At 39.8% G+C, this 20,332-nt stretch overlaps 1 protein-coding gene across 5 annotated transcripts in view; it reads left to right on the forward strand.

The window, feature by feature from the left end:
• MKI67 (marker of proliferation Ki-67) overlaps window positions 1-12,577 on the forward strand; it is a 37,634-nt gene extending 25,057 nt beyond the window's left edge. For 4 of the 5 annotated variants that reach the window (XM_006030250.3, XM_006030252.3, XM_006030251.3 and 1 more), the window contains 4 exons: window positions 1,543-2,750; window positions 4,726-4,798; window positions 5,564-8,791; window positions 11,941-12,576. In XM_006030250.3, coding sequence (XP_006030312.1) covers window positions 1,543-2,750; window positions 4,726-4,798; window positions 5,564-8,791; window positions 11,941-12,074 — 4,643 coding nt within the window. In that variant the 3' untranslated portion in view covers window positions 12,075-12,576. Of the gene's footprint in view, window positions 1-1,542; window positions 2,751-4,725; window positions 4,799-5,563; window positions 8,792-11,940 lie in introns of all 5 variants that reach the window. The other variant, XM_025211834.1, reaches the window with a different exon arrangement.
• Window positions 12,578-20,332: the final 7,755 nt, after the last annotated feature.

Raw genomic sequence — 20,332 nt, forward strand, 5'->3', positions numbered from 1 at the left:
CCCCACAATAAATGCATTTTCATTGAGGGGTATTTTATTCCCTGGATAGAGCACTGGTAGAATTTAAGAACAAATCCTTTAATATATATAAAATATTACGAGTGTGTTTTGGTTAACCTGAGAATATGGCATGTATTTTCTTCAGTTGAAGAAGGCTTCTGACAACTACTTCTGATGTGCTATTACTTAAACTAGTAGTACTACAAAGGCAAAATAATCTTTCTTATACTGCCAGATAAGTTCAATTATTTTTATGAATTTTATCTTTTGGGTACTTTTTTGTGGGTGAAAATGCATCTACAGTAACAGTTGCATTATCCGGCACCTTACAAGCTGACTTGCTCTCTTAACTGGCATGCCAGCTTGTAAGGCAAAAGCAAAACCGGAAGTGCCCACTGTGGCACTTCCAGTTTCGCCAAGCCTCCACGGCCTGGGGCATAGCAGCCTGCACGGGGCCTACCTTCCTGACCCTCAGGGCCTGTGGGAGGGGCGGTGGCAACCCAAACAGGCAAAGATGCCTGTACGGGCCTCTCGGTTAACCGGCATATTTTGTTATCTGGCATCCTGCATTCCCCATGAGTGCTGGATAACAAAGCTTTTGCTGTACGTGGTTTTATATTGAAAGAAAATCATAGATACAATGAGTAGCACATTGAAAAACCATGACCCGAACAAAAAGGTTGTGGGGTTTTTTTAATAAAAAAGTTGTCAGAATACCTTTTGCATTTCACATACAGTGAATTTGTTGCAGAATTGTGTTTTTAGAATAAACGCAAGCTTTAAGAAAAGTTTCAGCTATAATATTCATGCTAAACTTTTCCCCCTTAAAACATTCCACTGTTGATACCACTGCATCTACCAGCGGCAGCATTGGAAAAATCTCTGTAGATGATGTGCTGGTGGCCACCTTAGTTTACGACAGCGTCCGTTAGACTTGTCCTGAGGCAGTTTCAAGTCTGTACAGCTGTCTTTTTCTTGCATACAGCATGCATTTTTTTCCAAAAGCCACCTGCTGGAAATTGGAGTGTGCAGTATATGTGAGGAGATAGGATAACAGAAGTTTCTGCTACTCATGGCTTCACCAGTTTGTATTAATATCCTCATCCTGCAACAGTTCTCATTTGCCACCATGCCACAAGTTTCAAATGTCCCTTTATGTCAATCTCTGGCTTCTATCTGTCACTTAGTACTGTTATATGCCTTCAATATAGAAAGGATAGAACAGTGAAAATTAAAAATTAGAGCCAGCATACAAGAAATATAATTCAATATCAGATTAAATAAATGGGAATACAAATGTTATTTAATTTGCATATGCAATTCAATGTAATATTTTGTGTAGTCCAGACAGAGGCCTTTACATTGTTTTCTTCATTATTCTTGTAACTAACAAGTTACTCGATTAAAGAAGAATATAATATTTTATTCTGACAGGCTGCTTTTGCCTACCTGATATTTTTTCCCTTGAATATTCAACAGTTTAATGTTTGGATGGTTACTTTTAATTTCTTCCCAAATTATTTATTGTTATTTTTCTTATAGGAGAAATGGCAGTATCACCCTTAAATATTTCAAGTAGTGCAAAACAAAAACAAGTTAATCAGGAAGCTGTATCTCATTTCCTGAAAAGACAAAAGTCTTCAGATTCAGATGTTTCTATTGATTCTGATCAAGACAAAGCAATAATGAAAAAGAAAATGGGAACGAAGCCATTAATAATAGCAGAAAAGAAAATAAATGAGGTGACATTAGGAGCTAGAAGTCAAATGAATACCCCAAAGCAAGAGACAGAACCTCTTGAAACCTTGTCAGGTGTCAAGCAGTGCATGAAGACCCCAGAGGAAAAGACGGAGCCAGCTGAGACCTTGTCAGGTGTCAAGCGGTCCTTGAGGACCCCAAAGCAAAAGGCAGAACCCGTTGATGCCCTGTCGGGAGTCAAGCGTCTTATGCGGACCCCAAAGCAAAAGGCAGAACCCGTTGATGCCCTGTCGGGAGTCAAGCATCTTATGCGGACCCCAAAGCAAAAGACCCAGCCCGTTGATGCCCTGTTGGGAGTCAAGCGTCTTATGCGGACCCCAAAGCAAAAAGCAGAACCCGTTGATGCTCTGTCGGGAGTCAAGCGTCTTATGCGGACCCCAAAGCAAAAGGCAGAACCCGTTGATGCCCTGTCGGGAGTCAAGCATCTTATGCGGACCCCAAAGCAAAAGACCCAGCCCGTTGATGCCCTGTCGGGAGTCAAGCGTCTTATGCGGACCCCAAAGCAAAAAGCAGAACCCGTTGATGCTCTGTCGGGAGTCAAGCGTCTTATGCGGACCCCAAAGCAAAAGGCAGAACCCGTCGATGCCCTGTCGGGAGTCAAGCGTCTTATGCGGACCCCAAAGCAGAAGATGGAACCTGTTGTAGATGATGTTGCTTTTAAAAGATTGTTTGAAACTCCAGAACAAAGAAAGCAAGTAGGTAACAACATTTGTGGAGTCTCAGTTACCAAGGCAACAGCAAAAGTAAAATGCCAACCAGTAGAAGATATGAAGAGAATCAGCTGTATGATGAAGACACCAAAGGAAATTGTCAGACCAATAGAAGATATGTTTGGTATCAGTAGACTACTGAGGACACCAAGAGAAAAGTATTTACCAGTTGATGACTTCATGGGATTGCAAAAGCTTTTGGCAGAGCCTAAACAAAAATGTTCAGATTCTGAACTGGACTATGTTGGTGTTAAGGAAATGTTTGATACTCCTAAGGAAAAGGTAAAAAACCTCGTATCACTTTTTGGCAATTTGGGTCCGTCAGTTAGCATTTTAGGCTAGGAGGAAACAGTAGGTCATTGTACTCTAACATGCTATATATCATAGTCCATTACATTTCTTCCAGTTATACTCTTATTTCACTGATAATTCATGTTTGAATAAAGTATGCCTTTGAGACATTTACTCTTGATTACTTCTCAGCCTTCTTTTTGATGAGCTAAACAGATTAAGGCATCTGTTTTTCACTGTAACTTTTCCTGAGCCATTGTATTACTTTTTAGATCCTCTCAAGTTGTTTCAGTCAGGCATCAGAAGTATCAATCCTGTTTTTTGGTATCAATTTTATTAATATTGAATGTAGAGGTAAAATCCTTTCTGTATCCCTCCTTGCTTTGCTCTTTGTACATCCAAAAGTTGTGTTAGCTTTTTCCATCTAGCTTGCCATGTTCATGCATTCTATGCCCCTAAAATTTTGGCACTGCTTTCCAGAATATGGTCTCCTACCCTGCAAGTAGAGCCTACATGCCTTGCAGATATATACAACCTTCTATTTGGCAGTACATTGTTACTTCATTTATATGCATACTTGATAAGCACATAATTTAACTACACAACATAATACTGGTCCCAATTATTTGCCTGTAGCAAACCTGTAGTTACCTGTATATCAATTAAGTTCATACACATCTCGTGTATACAGTCTTCTTTTTCACTGTTTACTTTGCAAGCAATTGTACTATGGTTAACTTCTTAGAAATGGTAAAAGAGAAGCAACTGTTAATTAGAAGCCTTGCAAATGGTGGGACTTAATTAGTTTCATGGCTGCTGATACCACAGTGCTGACGGGCATAAACAATGTTCATTCACTATGCACTGCTGTAGTAGAAGCAGCCCTGAAAGTAACTAGCTCCCATCACTGATGTTGCTGTGTACTGAAAGTGTTGTTTACATTAAGTTCACATAATTGCACTTAAATGGCAAAAGAGTATTAGAATATGTTTTATTTTGAATTGAACATCTTTACCAAGTGATCCAGATAGCTGTATGCGACTGCCCTGACCTTGCTATTTCTAGTTCCACCAGTCTGTCTCCTGCAAATTTTATTAACAGTGATTTTATATTTTATTTATTTATGGATCTTAGATTAAATTGCTCAGCAGATTTGGGTTTAACACTTAGCCATGCAGAACCCCAGTGGAAACACCCCGCTTCAGTAATGATTCTCTCAAAATTGCTTTAAGATCTTGTCATTAGGTTCTTAGTTTAATGTGCACTTTATTGATACTGCTAATTTTTAATCAGGTTATTGTGTGATGCTGTCATAGATCTTCAAGGCTTAAGTATGTTATGTCTGTATAGCTATTTTTTATCCACCAAAGAATGAAATCAGATTAGTTTGACAGGACCTATTTTTTTAAACTGTTAATTATATTCCTCTTCTTTATCAGTTGTATCCAGCATTAGTTTTTTCCATGTTTTTGCTTGAGACCTGCTGTCAGGCTAACCAGCTAATAGTTTCCCAGGTCATCCTATTGCCTCTTTTTGACTAGTAGCATAGTATGGACACCCTTCTCATCTTCTGGAATCCTTTCTGATATTTAAAAATTAATTAAAAGGTTGATAGCAAAAGGCCAGAGAGTCCTTCATCTGACTCACTATACAGGCTCTTGGTGCAGGTTATATGGACCTGTCGATTTTTGAACAGGCTAATATCTAGTAGATATTCTAATATCCTCCTTAGTTACTAATAGATTTGAAAGTACTTCATCATGCTTGTGTGATGAATATGTCAGCCTTTCCGTACACAGAAACATTTATTGAACGCCTCCCCATTTCTACATCCTTAACAGTGTTTTCTCTCTCTGGTTGTGTCCTATGCCACTAATAGGTTTTATTTTTATTGCTATAGATAAAAACAACTGCTTTTCTTAGTTCTGCCAGCCATAGATTTACTCGTTATTTTTCACCCTGTTAGGTCCAATCAACAGAAGTTATGGATCTCTCACAAAAAAAAGTGTTTCCTTGTACTGATTCCAGAAATGAACATGGTAAGTATATGTTTACATATTAGTACAATAAACATTCATAGAGCTATACCTTTTGAAATTTAAAAGTATACAGCAAATAACTAAAATCAATATTTTTTGTGGAATTATTAGTAAATATGTATTGCTGTTATGCTTACAATATTGCCTCTCTAGATAAACCTCTACATCCAGTATGAAAATACTGCCATTAAAGTTAACATTTAAAAATGAAAGATTTTGAATGACTTAAAAAAGCATATAATAACCTTTCTGCAGTAGGTTGAGGCATGGATCAGGCCTGATTCAGTGGTAAGAATGTTGTCTACCAAGTCATCTAGCACTGTGTGTTTATGTAAGATTTCTTGCTACAGAACGCAGTGGGCAACTTTTTCATAAAATGAGGTCAGCTTTCAATGATTTTTTCAGTGCAACACTGTTAGTTAAGATAACTTTTGATGAAATGTATTTTAAGTAGATTAACAGGATTTTGTGCAGCATGTCAATGTAACTTGTTTGGCAGAAGACCATGGGAAAAATACAGTATTTGAAATTATGACAAGAATCAAAGTTTTGGAAAGAAAATCTAGGATTAGCTGCAATAAAGAATGTATAGACAGAACCTAAAATTAAAGTTCAAGATGATTCTGGTAAATCAAAGGTAAACTATTAATAACATTCAAACTATAATCAAAATGTATGTCTATAAATTAGAAGAATGAAGCTAAGGACATATAAACTGAAATAGATCCATTCACAATTAAAGGTTATACATTTTTCTTTTTGTAGCAGAAGAGAAATCCTCACTCTGTAACAGCAGTGAAAAAGTGATTCTATCACTTAGAAAGAGGACTGGAGGACAGGAACATTTAGAAATGCTAAAATCCATAGTTCCAGCTAAAAGAAACAGAAGAGTTAAAACCGAACATAACAAACAGTGTTCTACAGATGAGCCTTGTTCAAAAGAAAGACCCCAAAGACAGAGAAGGAACACTCGTAGAGCAGAAACGGCAAAATGTACACAAAGAGATGAAGATGATTTTACTAAGAATCTCACTGAAGCTGTTCCAATGGAAGAATTGGAAAACAAAAAAGCAAAAATTAAAGTGACCGAGAAAAAAGGGAAAGCTTTAAAAGGAAACTCCAGAAAACAGTTGGCTGAAACAGAAGAAGTTGTGAAAATGGATTACGACACTGTAGGAAATATCCAAGAAATCAAAAGAACTTCAAATGAAACTGCAGTTAAAACACAAGCACCTCTGGAAGAAACTGAAGCAGGAAATAAGGATGCAGGAACAGATGAAAGTTGCAAGTCAAATTACTTACTTTCTGAAATTGCAAATGAAGCACCTCTTAATGTTTACAACTTCCAAGCAAATACAAATCCAGTAAAAGAAAGTAATCCAAGATGTAGAAATAACAGAGGTAAAAAAGGTGTAATTATGCCTAAGGAAGATGAATTTTCAAAAAATGTAAATGGTAAAGAAGCAAGTCAGACAAAAGATCTTAATACAAAAAATATAAATGATCAAGATTTCATAATTGCTCAGACCCCTGGCACCTACAGTCTGGATTTTCTTAGTGGCAGTAGGAAAGAACAACATGCTGCTCAGGTTGCTTTCAGTGGAACAAATTCGTTAAATGAGTCACACTGTGGATTTAAGAGAGAAATAAGCAATGAAGAAATAATACCTCAAATGAAATCAGACATTGAATCCCAGAAAACTGCTACCAAAAAATCTTCACGAGCAGAGAAAACTTCCAAAACCAAGAAAGATCAAAAGGATTCAACTACAGCAGTAGTTCAAATTGTTGAAGAGGAGAGTGCTGTTCTTAGACATAGAAGGAGTACAAGGGGAAGTAATAAGGAACAAGAAACACCCAAAACAAATGAAAATGAAATTCTGGAAAATAATCCAACAGAAAGCAAAGAAAATATATTGAGAAGAGGGAAAAGGAAAGAAGTTCAGTTTCAACTTAAGGAATCTAGCTCCATTTCTCTCAGAGGAAAACACGCTGGACCTGAAGATAACAATAAAGAAGCAAATCATGAAGATGGTCAAAATGAGACATCAAAAAAAATACCTGCCCAAGCAAATGGAAGAAGGGGCCGAAGGAAACAAGTCAACCTTGTGCTACAGGCAGCTACTTCCTCTTCTGTTACAGGAAAAAGCATATTGCTTGAAGACCCTAGCAAAGATGAGACCGTTAAAGATGAAAATACAACTTTGGAAGCTGCCACTTCCTCTCTAAAACAGAATTCCTTGAGAAGCTGGAAAAGAGAAGTTGTTTTCACATCACAGATAGCTAATTCCACTTCTCTTAGAAGAAAACATGATTTGTCAGAAGGTAATGATAAAGAGGAGACTCTTCAAAAAGATCAAAATGCGGTTTTAGAAAATACTGCTTCCCATACAAAAGTTAGTGCATCAACAAGAGGCAGAAGAAAAAAGTCTCACCTCGCAGAGCAGGCAACAAGTTCCTCTTCTCTCGGGGGAAAACATGGCTTGACAAAAAATGATAAAAATGAGATTGCTGATGAAGGTCATGGTGCAGGTTTGGAAATGAGTGCTGCTTCTACAGAAGAAATTCCATCAAGAAAGGGAAGAAGGAAAAAGGTTGCTTTTGTGCCACAAGAAACAAGGTCCACTTCACTACAGACAAAATGTGTTTTGCCTACAAATGGTGTTATTGAGAAGATTCTTAAAGAAGATCAAAACATAGCTTTGGAAAATACTACTACCCGAACAAGAGCTAACTCAGCAAGAAGGGAGAGAATAAAAAAATCTGATCTCACACAACAGGTAGCAAGTTCCCCTTCAGTGGGGGGAAAATGTGGTTTGGAGATAAATGGTGTTGAAGACACTAGTAAAGATCAAAATGTGGCTTTGGAAATTGTTCCCTCTGCTAGAGAGAATCTGTCAAGGCGGGGCAAAAGGAAAGATGATGTTATCTTAGCACAGGCAATTAATTTTACTTCCCAAGGAGGAAAATGTGGCTTACTAACAGATAATGTTACAGTAAAGGTTCCTGTGGAAGATCAAAATAAGGTTTTGGAGAATGCATCTTCTGAGGCAAAAGCTAGTACATCAGCAAGGGGTAGAAGAAGAAAGGCAGATCTAGTAGAACAGGCTACAAGTACCCTTTCACACAGGGGAAAACGTGGCTTGCCAAAAAATGATGGTAAAGAGGAGATTAGCGCAAATCAAAATATAGTTTTGGAAACTGTACCCTTTTCAAGCGAGATTCCACCTAGAAGGGGAAGAAGGAAAGGGGTTGTACCCTTGTCACAGGCAACCAGTTCTACTTCTCAAAGGGAAAAATGCAGCTTGTCAGAAAGCAGTGATCAAGAAGATACTCATAAAGAAGGTAAAAATGTGGCTTTGGAAAATGCAACACCCCTTGAAAAATCTAACCCATTAAAAAAGAAGGGAAGGAAAAAGATGGATCTCCTGTCACCAGCAGCAGGTTCCACTGTTCCCCACAATCAATTCAGTCTGCCAGAAAATGATGGTAAGAGGGAGACTCCTAAAGGAGATCAAAATATGCCTTTGGAAATTATATCCTCTGCAAAAGGGAAGCCATCTGGAAGGGGCAGAAAGAAAAAGATAGATGCTTCTACTTCTCTTAGGAAAACTTATGACTTGCCAAAAGACTCTGGTCAAGAGGAGACTCTTAAAGAAGACAAAAATGTGGCTGTGGAAAATGCACTCTCCCATGGAAAACCTGATCTGTCAAGAAGAAAAAGAAACAAAAAGATTGAAGTCATGTCACAGACAGATAATTTCCCATTGTTCCAAGATAAAGCCAGATTGACAGAAGATGATATTAAAGAGGTAGTTCATACAGAAGGTCAGAATGTAGTTCTTGAGTATACTACTCCTGCAAAAGAGATTATATTAAGAAAAGGCAAAAAGAAAGAGATTAGTCTTCCATCCCAGGCAACGAGATCCGCTCCTCTCGGGAGAAAACGACACTTGCCAGAAGATGAAAGGGCAGCCAAACAAGTAAAATCAGGTATGGCAAGAGTTTGTTTTGTATTCTTTAGTACCAAAGGATAAGTTTGTGTGCGCGCGCATGCGCGTATGTCTTTGGAATGTTTTAGACCAGGTATTCCTTCAGTTTGCTTATGAGTTTCAGACTGTTTTGATCAAAATAATTAACACATTTCTAGCACTGTGGACCTTTATAATTAAATTCTAAAATATATTACCATGTCTACATGTGTGTATATATGTGTATATTTTGTGTGTGTGGGTGTGTATCTATGTGTATATTTTGTGTATCTATGTATATATTTTGTGTGTGCGCACACACTATTATATATATAATGTGTGTATGTGTATATCTAGATATAGATATATATACACACACACATATAAACATGGTAATATATTTTAGAATTTAATTATAAAGGTCCACAGCGCTAGAAATGTGTTAATTACACTAATGCAAATAATTTATATTACCATGTCTCTCTTCCTATATATAGATATCTATAGATATAGATATCTATAATCGATATCTATAGGGAGAGAGACATGGTAATATAAATTATCTGCATTAGTGTAACGATTATGTAAGAGATGGCATCACTCCTTCCTTTATTACAAAATAGTTTGTATAGTTTGAATTTTATTGCATACATCAGGACTTTTTTTGGATTCCCCTGTAGCACCTTGCAAGCACCTACTCCTTCATCCCCGTTAATTTTGGGGATGCCCTGCAACTCATTTTTCCCCTTGGCAGTGGTTCCCGTTCCTATGCTAAGGGCTGTGGGGTCATGCTTTGTCCACTTACTCCAATTATTCTGTTTTACCTCCTGTTTTAGGAGATGTGGCCTATCTGTCTTCCTCCTTTTTCTTCTTCCTTATCTGTGAGAGAAATTATTCAGGAAATTAGCATCAAAAACTCTAAAAGGATGGACAGATATCAGGTAGAAGTATTAGAACATAAGAAGTACCATAGTGGCTCAGACCAGTGATCCATCTAGCCCAGTATCCCATCTCCAGCAGCGGTAAACACGGATGCTGTAGAGGGAGAACATTGAACTGGATATCTTGAATGATTTGTCCTCTATTCAATACCCTCCCTGGCATCTATGATTTAAAGATGCCAGAGAAAACCTGTCTAACCATTTTGTTCACCCTTAGTACAGCATGTCAACCTGTGGGTCGTGACCCAATAGTGCGTCACAAGAATATATGAAAGGGTCATGAACAAACTTCTAAAAAATAAATCAGCACATTTTAAAAATAGATTCTCCTTTAAAGGAGAAAATGTGGGAAACTGTGGCTTTTCCCTTGCAGGCCGGCAGAGTTCCAGCCTGCAAGGAGTATATTTGGGACAACCTCTGCCCCCCACACTGTGGGGGGGGGGCTGGGTCCTAGGAGCAGCGGGTCGGGATTGAGGGGCACCAGGTTGGGACTGGCCATCAATGTTTCCAAATGGGTCCTGGTACAAAAAAGGTTGAGAACCACTGCATTAGTAGATCTTGCATCTGTTAATTTTTCTGATCCCTTTTTTAACCTGATTATGCCATCTGCCTCTGCTCCCTCCTGTGGAATTATTATCCTTGGTATTATGTTGAAAGCAGTGGGAGTCATCCACTAGTTACTTAAGGAGGTGATGCCTGAAACAGATCCTGAAATTTTAAAATTGATTTGGAAATGAGAGGTAAAACAGATATAATAACGATCGTTATGTAGAGTTAAATATAGAAATGCCATCACTAAGGATTTCACAAGCTTGGCCAACCAGAAATGTATTTACATAACTGTATTTTCTTGTAAAGCACATGCCCATGAATAAGATGTACACTTGCTTTGAGTAGGCAGAATGAAGAAGAAAATATTTTTCCAGTGTTACGGCTGAAAGTTGACTGAATGGAGCAGCTTATTCAGGAGCTCATTTGCCTTCAGCCAGCTCAGTGGCTGCTTTAAGCAAAAGCTAGTTTCACTCTATCAGTTGCTGCCAAATTAGCAGCAGCTTTTGGCTGCTTGCAATGTGGCAGTGTCTGGGAGAAGATTAAAACAAAATGGACTCCCCCTTGCTGAATGCTTATCACGGAGAGGAGTAGAACCCTCAGCAGATATTGTACATCTCCATGCTTATAGTCTGGTGCATAAATTAGCCTGCCCAATTAACTCCCCAGTTTTGAGGGTTATTCTTTGGGGGGTGTGGGAGAAGGTGCATCTGGTATATGCTAGTAAATGCAGTATCAAGTCTTTAATGTAGTAAAATGATAGTAAAAATCATGTGTTTTGCCTGGCAAGGTTCTTGGGGTACATGTGATATCTTTTATTAGATCAACTGAGTAGTTGGAAAAATGTTCTTTGCAAGCTTTTGGGTACAAACACCCTTCTTCAAGCATAAGGGAGTCTCTTCTTGTTCTGAAATCTCTAAGGATTGAAAAAAGATTAAGTGCAACAGGAGGTCAGTGAGACTGTAAATAGGTGGAAATTGGGAAAACGGATGGTGGAGAAGCGAGGGGAGGGGGAGAAACCATATTCTGCCTGTCATTCAGTTTTCTTCCTCGTGTTTTATTCCTTTTCCTCTTTGCTCACATCTGCTTATTTTCCTTCTGCACTTGCAGTCTTAACTGATATCCCATTCATGTTGCCTTCTCCTGCTTATTTTTAGTTTCTCTCTTAAAATTCTGGACAATCTTCTATAGGAGATCTTTCCAACAAGTAGCAGCACTCTGCCAGAAGTGACTGTTTCTTCTTGAAAAAACTTGTTTCCTTATGCACATATCCATAGTTTTTTTTACTATGAAAAACCTGACTTTCCAGCTTCTTTTAGGTCAGTATCATTACTTTGTATTCTTCATTCTCTACATGATGATATATTCCTAAATGTTTTTAGTAGATATTTTTTTTAGCCTTTCATATTATCAGGAAAAAAAATGAGCTAAAATATAATAGCTAATTGGGTTTGGTATCCTCATTAACATTAGCCTAGTTTCAAAAATAGCTATAAATCTTTAGGGATCTATCTTAAAGGATATAGGTTGTGCAGAAGTATGGCTCTCAAATGGTTTATTGTATTCATGGACATCAGCTCTGAGATATAGTCATTGGGGACACTTCTTTGAAATAGTGACACTGAAGATTGAATTGTTTGATTTGTGATACACCCTTACACTTAGTATTTTTGTTTACAAGGAGAGAACAGTGAAAGCAGAACTCTGAGAGGAAGAAGAAACAAAACTCAAGAAAGAAATGACAAAGAAGATGTAAGCCGGATTCAGACTGGAATAGAGAGGAGAACAAGAGCAAGTACAAGAACAAGAAAGTAGCCTTATTTAGTAGCTGGAGAGCAACTTCCGAAATATGTTCAGGATTTGCTTTTGCAATTTTTTATGTAAATGAATGTACATTTGGATTTTAAAGCAATTGGTGAATTTTCATATAATGGATATATATTTTAACCTGCTTTACATATATCATTTAGTTCTTTTAGTCGCGTAGTTTGACAAGAAGTGGCATCCAAACCCTGAAAGAACCACAGAAGAAAGAAAGAAAAATCCCATACACAACTCCTTGAATTTGTTGGCCACACCTTTCTTTTATCTCTGCTCATTAAAGCAGTCTGGCAGCTATTGTCTTGTTGTATCTGTCCATGGACAGTGCTTGTCTAGTTAAATTTTAGTTGAGCTTTATTTTTTCAGGGAAGTTTTGTAAATATTCTTTAAAAAAGTCTACGGGTTTTTATTGGCAAAACGTTTATGTGGGAATTCTGATTTTTAATAGCTTCAGTTGATTGTACTGCAGAAAATGCAGATGTTAAAAGTCATTAAATTTTGTAAATGTTCATTAGATTTCTAGTGTTTTGTGATTTTAAGTCTGCTTTTAGATTCAAGTATATTAGACCCTCTGAGGAGCAGAACCCTCAGCAGATTCTTTATGTATAACTACTGTTGCCTCTCAATCATCATAGAATCACTGAGTAATTCCCTAATTCCCTCATTCTTCCTAGTCATGGCTGTCTAACTTGTGGCCCATAGGCTCCGACCCAGGTGCCATTCCCACTATCAGTCTGGCTGCTGCTGCCACCAGGGTCTTCAGGCTCCCACTTCCTCTTCCATTTTTTGCTTCCTCCCCCTTCCCATTGGGAGGAAGGGGGAGGAGAGCTCAGAAATTGGGATAGCCCTGCTGTTAAGTTGCATACTATACTTATAAAATCATGCCTTTATATGAAGGGTCTCCTAGAATATTATGGTTTCCCTACTTCATGAGGGAAGACGGCTTCTGCTCAGCTGTTCCAATTATATATGATTTGATACAAGATGATCAAAATATGATATAATGAAATTAAGCTGTTCTTCTCCCTGCTGCTCTTAATTGCTTTCAGAAGATAAGGAGAGCAGTAATAAATTGAGAAGCACACAGACTTGCAATATTGTAGCTCTTCGTGTAGTTTAGAGGTTTAGTTTGTTTTTTTTAGTGCCTGTACCCTGAGATGGTACAGTTTAGTCTTCAACACTGGAGAGCCCCTTGCATCTGTAGCACTGGAGATTCTGATTTGGTGAAGAACTGGTATTTCCTAAAACTGCCATGCTCTCAAGGTTCTCATCGCCTAACCTGGGGGGAGCAGCGTGGGAGGGGGAGGCAGGACCAGTAATGAGTTAGGGTAAACAAGAAAATATTGGGCTTAGAAGAAAAAAGTATATTTTGCTTCTTTTAAAGCTGTACGATACAGGTAAATTTAGGTTGAATGTAACCAGACAGAATTGTTTGTCATTAATCTTGGCTTCCTTGCTTATTGGATGCTGTACATCATTAGGGCTTGTCTCTGTGGGAAAGGATGGGCTTTTTGGTACAATATAGTCTTCTTATAACAAACCTGCTTTTAACATTCCTGATAACAGGAACTTTTTTTTTCATTATTATAATGAAAAAAATTCATTTTTTTTTTTTGAATGGGTGTATTCTGGAGGAGATGTCAACTAGTAATAATTTTAAGGGTGTTACACATTACCCAGAGGCTATGCCAAGTGCTGCAGAACATTAAGCGGTGTAAATACTAGTACAAGCTTAGAACAGTCGCACTTACTGCTATTTCTGACCTGCACAATTTGGACGTTTATCTTGCTGGGATCCTTTGACCCTAGCTGACTTCCTGCCTCTTGGGCAGTGGGCTGGACTTGATGATCTTACGAGGTCCCTTCCAGCCCTAATGTCTGTGAAACTATGACTTGCCACTGAACCAGGGGCAGGCAGTTATTTTGGGCAGAGCAAGCCATTGAGGCCACATGACAGGCAGCTAGGGTCAGATAAATATTCATTTTCTACATTTTTTTTTTTTTAGGGGCCCCACAGGCTAGAAAGAATGCCCTGGCGGGCCGCATCCGGCCCACAGACCGCATTTTGCCCACACCTGCACTAGACAGCTGGCTAGCAGGAGTGTGACTAAAGGCCATATCTTCCTGCTTCTGCATGGCAGTTCATAGCCACTAGGAAACTACTTTATTGCTGTTGCTGTGGTCTTTGTTGTTGCACCATGCTGGGCCCATGAATATGTAATGCATGGTGTGGCATGGAGCAACGGTATGGTCCTTGAGGATCTGGCCAACTTCTCATGATAGAGGACAACAGTTCTCACTGCATTTGACACTGTTGGCATCCCTGCCCCTTATGTACTGTAACTTTAGGGATTTAATTTTGGTCCAGATCTGCAACCAGTCCCAATGATGCTACTCATAGATCACCTGGTTCAGCCTGTTGCCCTTTGGTCCTCCCCTGTCCCTAGATTGTGACTCCAGTTCGATGCCTGCATGATGGGGTTCAAGCAGGACATAGGCTGATTCTACAATTCTGGTTGCCAAAGGTAGGTAGGAAATAGCTGGCTTGTACTGCTGACTGCTTGTATTATTGGCTGCTTGCACTGACTGCATAGGGTCATGCTACTGGGTTGCATCCCCCTGGGGGAAGAGGAGTGGTTGGCTTGGTACCAATACCATTTCACTGGGCAGTAGAGTTTGGGGGTGGAAAGTTTGTCTACACAGAGCAGGGGGAGAAGTGAGGTACATCCTAAAATGCTGGAGGACTGGAATTTGGTTGTTTTATCTGCAGCACATTACTGTAGCATGACCCGGGTAGCACATCTTTTAAGACCCGTAGTGGGAGCTTAGCACTAGTTTTCATGTTTTAATATGTGAATTATATGAAGAGCTCTTAGTATAGCCTAAGGATAATGTATAACAATACCCTAATAAGTTGTAGTATAATAATCTGTCCAGGTTTGAAATAACTGATATTGGCTGGTTACCATTGTGATGGGTCAGTTAACACTTTGAAAGGCCAGATGTCTGCTTCAGCTTGGTTTTTATCAATTTCCCTCCCTGCATGCATAAAAATAGAATCTGTGCCAGAAAGTTTAATCTCAAAAGGGTTATTTCCTTTAAAGATCAAATCACATCTGGACCACATGTTGGTAACCTCTATTTTCTTCATGCAGCTTAATGCTTCTTTTCTCAGCATGATTTAGGATAGCAACATTACATGATAAAAACATAGCATTTCCATTGCTGCTTGGTAAGCTGTAAATGATAAAAGTCCAACATTGAGAAAATTGTAATGCCATTTTGTCATTATTGGCATAGACAGAATCTATTTTTTTAAGAACTTCAGGTGTCATTTTTGTGTTTACTTAGTGTACTTAAGCTACAACTCATGCAGAGAAATACCAAAGTGAATGAATGCCTGTCAGAACCCTAAAGAACTAGAAGTTGGGGAGGATATATTTGTTAACCTCATCAATGGATCTCACTACAGGCCAAAAAGAAATGTAAAGGAAAGTTTCATAGAGCAGGAAAGGGATAAAAGAAACACAGGGCATCCTGACAAAAGAGTATATTCAGGAAAGGCTGGTGGGCATGGTGTGGCTGTAAACTAACTTGTTCTAGAAAAACAAATTGCTCTTGCTATAATCATGTCTAGCAACCTACCCTAACTAAAAGAGCATGAGATCAGAAAATACAACCTGCACCACTAAGTCCAATTGCAGGCAACCAGGGGATTAGACATCTACAGAAACTGATCTTTTATGCATGCTACAGTCCCAAAGTACCACCTAACAAGGATGGAGTGGGGGAAATTAGGTTAATGCTTCCCACCCCCCTGCCCAGCTACCCCCAGAAATACAATGTCCCATAGGAAAAGAACTGGAAAGAAACGGTAAGGTCATAGGAAAATAGATATCGAAGGGGCCTCACTAGGTCACCTAGTCTGGCACCCCTGGTCAAGGCAGGATCATCCCTGACTAAACAATCCCAGTCATGTGTCTGTCTTTTGACAGACTGCTTTGAACTGCTTTTGAAAATTTCCATGGATGGAATTTCTACCTTTTTAGGCAGCCTGATCTAACACTTAGGTAATTATCAAAGACGCCATTGCTCCTAGTCTCATTCCCCTCTTCTTGTCTTCTCTTCTCCAGACTAAATAATCCTAATTCTTTCTGTTTTTCCTTGTAAATCGTACTTCTCTATCCTCTAATCATTTTTGTCACTTTCTACTGGACTCAAATCTGTCCACATCTTTTTTGAAGTGTGGGGCCCAAAACTAGATGGAGTATCCCAGGTGAGGTCTCACCAATGCCAAATAGAGCAGGAGAATCACTTCCCTTGATTTGCAAGAGATGCTGCTGTTAATACAAACCATTATACGGTTGGCCTTTTTGCAACAAGAGCACATAGTTGACTCATTCAGGTTATGGTCCATTGTAACCCATGGGTTCTCTGCAGTTGCCAATCTTTCCGCAGGTTGTGTGTTTTTCAGTCAAATGTAATTATTCAGTCACATGTCATTTTGTCCCAAGTACAGGGTGTTGCTTTTTTCTTTGTTCACTATAATTGATTTTAGACCGTTCCAGATTCTAGCTGTGCCCTCCAAAGTCTCTGCAACTCCACCCAACTTGGTGTCAGCTGCAAATTTGCTAAGCATGCACTCCTACCATTCAAATTATTAATGAAAATGTTAAATAATACTGGACCCAGGGCAGACCCCTGGCCATCTCCACTTGATACCTCCTCTACCAGACAAGATCTGTCCTACAGTCTGTAGAGGGTATGGTCTGTTGAGAGCCCTCTTTCTTCTCCCAACTGAAAATGACAAGCACTGTCCTTACCGTTCCATCCCTTCAAAAGAACAGCCGAGATTGCATTTCCCATGCATTCTGTGATGTGTGTCTATACATGTTCATACCCAGGTTTAGATATTTCCATTTGTTGATTTTGTTAAAATTACACTCGACTGAAAAACATCAGCAAAGTACAGCTCACCCTAATAGCAGCTATTCCTAATTAAATTGTTACAAAAAGCGTGTCATTCATTCAATTAATTTTCTTCTATACCTTGGTCTCAGAATGGGAACACAGTGCTCTTCTGACCAGTTGCATCATTGATAGACACTTCTGAGCCCCAGAGTCTCTCCACTTCCATCTCCACAACTTCTATCAATGAGGTTTTTCTCTCTTTCTGTTGATGAATTCTGAGACGTGCTAATGGTAGCCTGCGAGTCCAATCCGGGGCCCCTAAACAATCTGTCTTAATCCCCTGTGCATGGCCAAGTTTAATAAGATCATAAATCCAGGGGAGCTGTACCTTCCTTTAAAACATCAGCATGACATTTGATTTATTAGCACCAAGCTGGTTAGTTACTGAGTAGTATCAATTGAGAATGGTGAGCTACCAGATGGCAACAGAGGCATATATCACACAGAGAGCAATTCCTGTATTGGCATTTCAGCACTGCCTCGTTAGGGTGAGCTCAACACAGGTTTTAAAAGTAGTTGTTGCTATGGTGAAGTTTTAATACCATTACTAATCATCCCGATTCTACGGCACCCTATCTTGTCCACCAGCTGGGGTTAGTTGCCTGAGCCCAGAAAGCCGTGTTTTTGTAAGTAAAGTGCTAGAAGAGCTGCTGCTTCTTCCAGCAGTATCTGTTCTATGTCATGCTCGTCAACTCAGTGCTTGATGGCTTGTCTCACCTTGCTCAAAACTATGTGTATGAATGTCAATACATCTGGAACACCACATTCCTATTAATCAGAGTCAGGATTATAGTGCTTCTTCAGACAACAGTCTGGAAATGGCACTCTCCTGCTAAAACCCTGATGCATTATGGGATACTAGGAAAGAATACCTGAGAATTTGATCACCAATTCAGTAGATTTTGTTAGATATCCTAAAATGGATTGAGTAATCGCAGATTGCATGGAGCCTAGTGGCAGATTATTACATCACGGTATGCAGAACTGTGGATGAGAAACAAGTACAGTCCTAATGGTTATTGTGGCAGGCTAGGACTTGACAGACGTGGGTTCAGTTCTTTGCTATGTCAAGCTTTTACAATCTAGAAAGTCAGAGTATTTAGGAGGCTATGCCATTGATTCTTTGAGTAAATATCTATGTGCACATCTTTTCTGTGGGCATTTTCACATCCTGACCCATCAATTGGATACTTATTGCTTTGGCTGCCCAGCCCTTCTCCTTTCTCTGTCTCCTCCCCACCCCCTCCCCGACTGACAAGTAAAGGTTGTTCTTTGCTTCTGTGCTCTTCAGTTCCTCTCAGTCACCTGGCTCATGAGCATTTAGTATCAGTCTGCTTAGTAGGCCTCAATATTATTCAAAGCCTTTATTCTGGTTTCTCTAACCTATTCCAGAGTTGCTCAGCCAGCAGCCTGTGGGCTGCATGTAGCCCACAAGGGGTTAGGTGGTGGCCCCCAGGCTCTCTCCCAGCCACTACTTGCCCTGGCTGTTTCTGTAGCTGAGGTTTTTAGGCCCCCCCTTCCTCCAACTTTCCCTTCACCATCTTGGGGGCGGGACAGTACAGTGTGGCACTGCCTGCAATTCTGGGGAAGATGAGCCTAGGGCACCTGAGAGGGACAGTTCAGTGGAGGAGTTGAGCGTGAGTTGTGGCACCTGGGTGTGCAGTGCAGCAGTGTGGGGCAGGAGCCACCAGGCATGTGTGCAGCAGAGGGAGCTCTAGGGCATGTGTATAGCAGGAGAACATACAATGCAGCAGGGGGGGCACTGGCTGGGGAGCTGAGTGAGACGAGTGCCTGGGTGCACAGTCCACTGGTGGGAGGGAGTCTGATTGCCCCCACTCCATCCTTGTTAGGTGGTACTTTTGTGGAGACGGCTTCAAGAGGCTGAACTTGACAACTGAAATGGTCCCTTAGGCCTATGAGGCCTAGAGCAGCTTTGACATAAGTAGGCTAAGAGTGCATTCATGGACTTATGCTATTGTGTGATTTGCCCCCTACAGAGAAACGGGTGATAAACATGATTGTTATGGATAAAAGGGTTTGTTATGGTGCATTCCACCCATATCTGAAGCAAATGGCTCCTGGTACCAAGAAGAAGAGAAAAACAATGAAAGTGAAGACAAACCCCAAGTTGTTGGTGAAAAACAGAAAATTGACCTAATTAGGTAGCTACATGACTAAAGGACTAAATATTACTCCCCATGCTTTTCCCTTCCCCTCTTTCTCTTCTCCTCCCCTTTCCTTCCTGTCCCCTCCTCCGGTCCCTTCCCCTCACCCTGACGATGTCTGAGAACTGAAGACATCTGATCTCCCTTCCAGGAACCAGAGCCCACTTTGAGTTGCCTGGCCAGCACTCAATGTGTGTAGTATTAGGACTGGTAATATACAATTGCTTGCTAAGGCTGTATCTTGTAAAGATTACTGAAACTGCTAAGATTATATCTATATGTATGCTTGGAGCTAATATTTCATAATCTCAATAAAACTGACTTATTAAAGAGGTAACTGGGCTCTCATTTGGAGAGATAAATGGGCTCTTGATTGTTTAAAGTATGCTTTAGTTTTCTCCAATGTTGATCCTGCTCTTTGCTTCCCTTCCATTTGGGAGGAGAGCCAGATACTCCCTGGTTCTTAGGGCAATACTTGTTGCCCATTGACTGTTCAGAGGGGCTTTGCAGAACCACCTTCCCACAGCCTAGTATGTATTCTATCCCAGAGTTTCCCACACTTTTTCTTATTGTGTACTCCTTTCCAGATTTACCAGCTGCCTGCTTACTCCTACCAGCATACGGTTCGTATTTTAACCCCTTAAATGCCAATTATATGAAAATTAAATCTGCTATTACACAATTTCTTCTGCATACCCTCCAGAGATGTCTTATGTACCCCCAGGGGTATGCGTACAGCTTGGGAACCCCTGTTCTATCCCAAATTAGACCATCCTATGTTACCTGTTCATTCCATGTTGGAGACAGTCAACCTTGTCTGGTATACCACACTTCAGCTCCCCTAACAGGTGAGTAAGTGAATGGAGATGGCCTGCTCCTTCTTTATTAACAATGGTAACTAATAAGAAAGCTGTTATACCATCTCTGCAGTGTGGGGATGTGAGGGGGAATTGTCATCTCCTTCCTTTTAGGATGTATACCTTTTAAAAGTCTCCATGGCTATCTGTTTCTATAGACAAAAGATTTGTGTGTAAAGTGGTAGCAACCCAGAGACTTCAATTGGAAATCATGCTGCATAAAACTTGTTATGAAACTTCCAAGGTAGAGTGAGGTGGT

Source organism: Alligator sinensis, unplaced genomic scaffold (genome assembly GCF_000455745.1).
Source record: "Alligator sinensis unplaced genomic scaffold, ASM45574v1 scaffold276_1, whole genome shotgun sequence".
NCBI lineage: Eukaryota > Metazoa > Chordata > Crocodylia > Alligatoridae > Alligator > Alligator sinensis.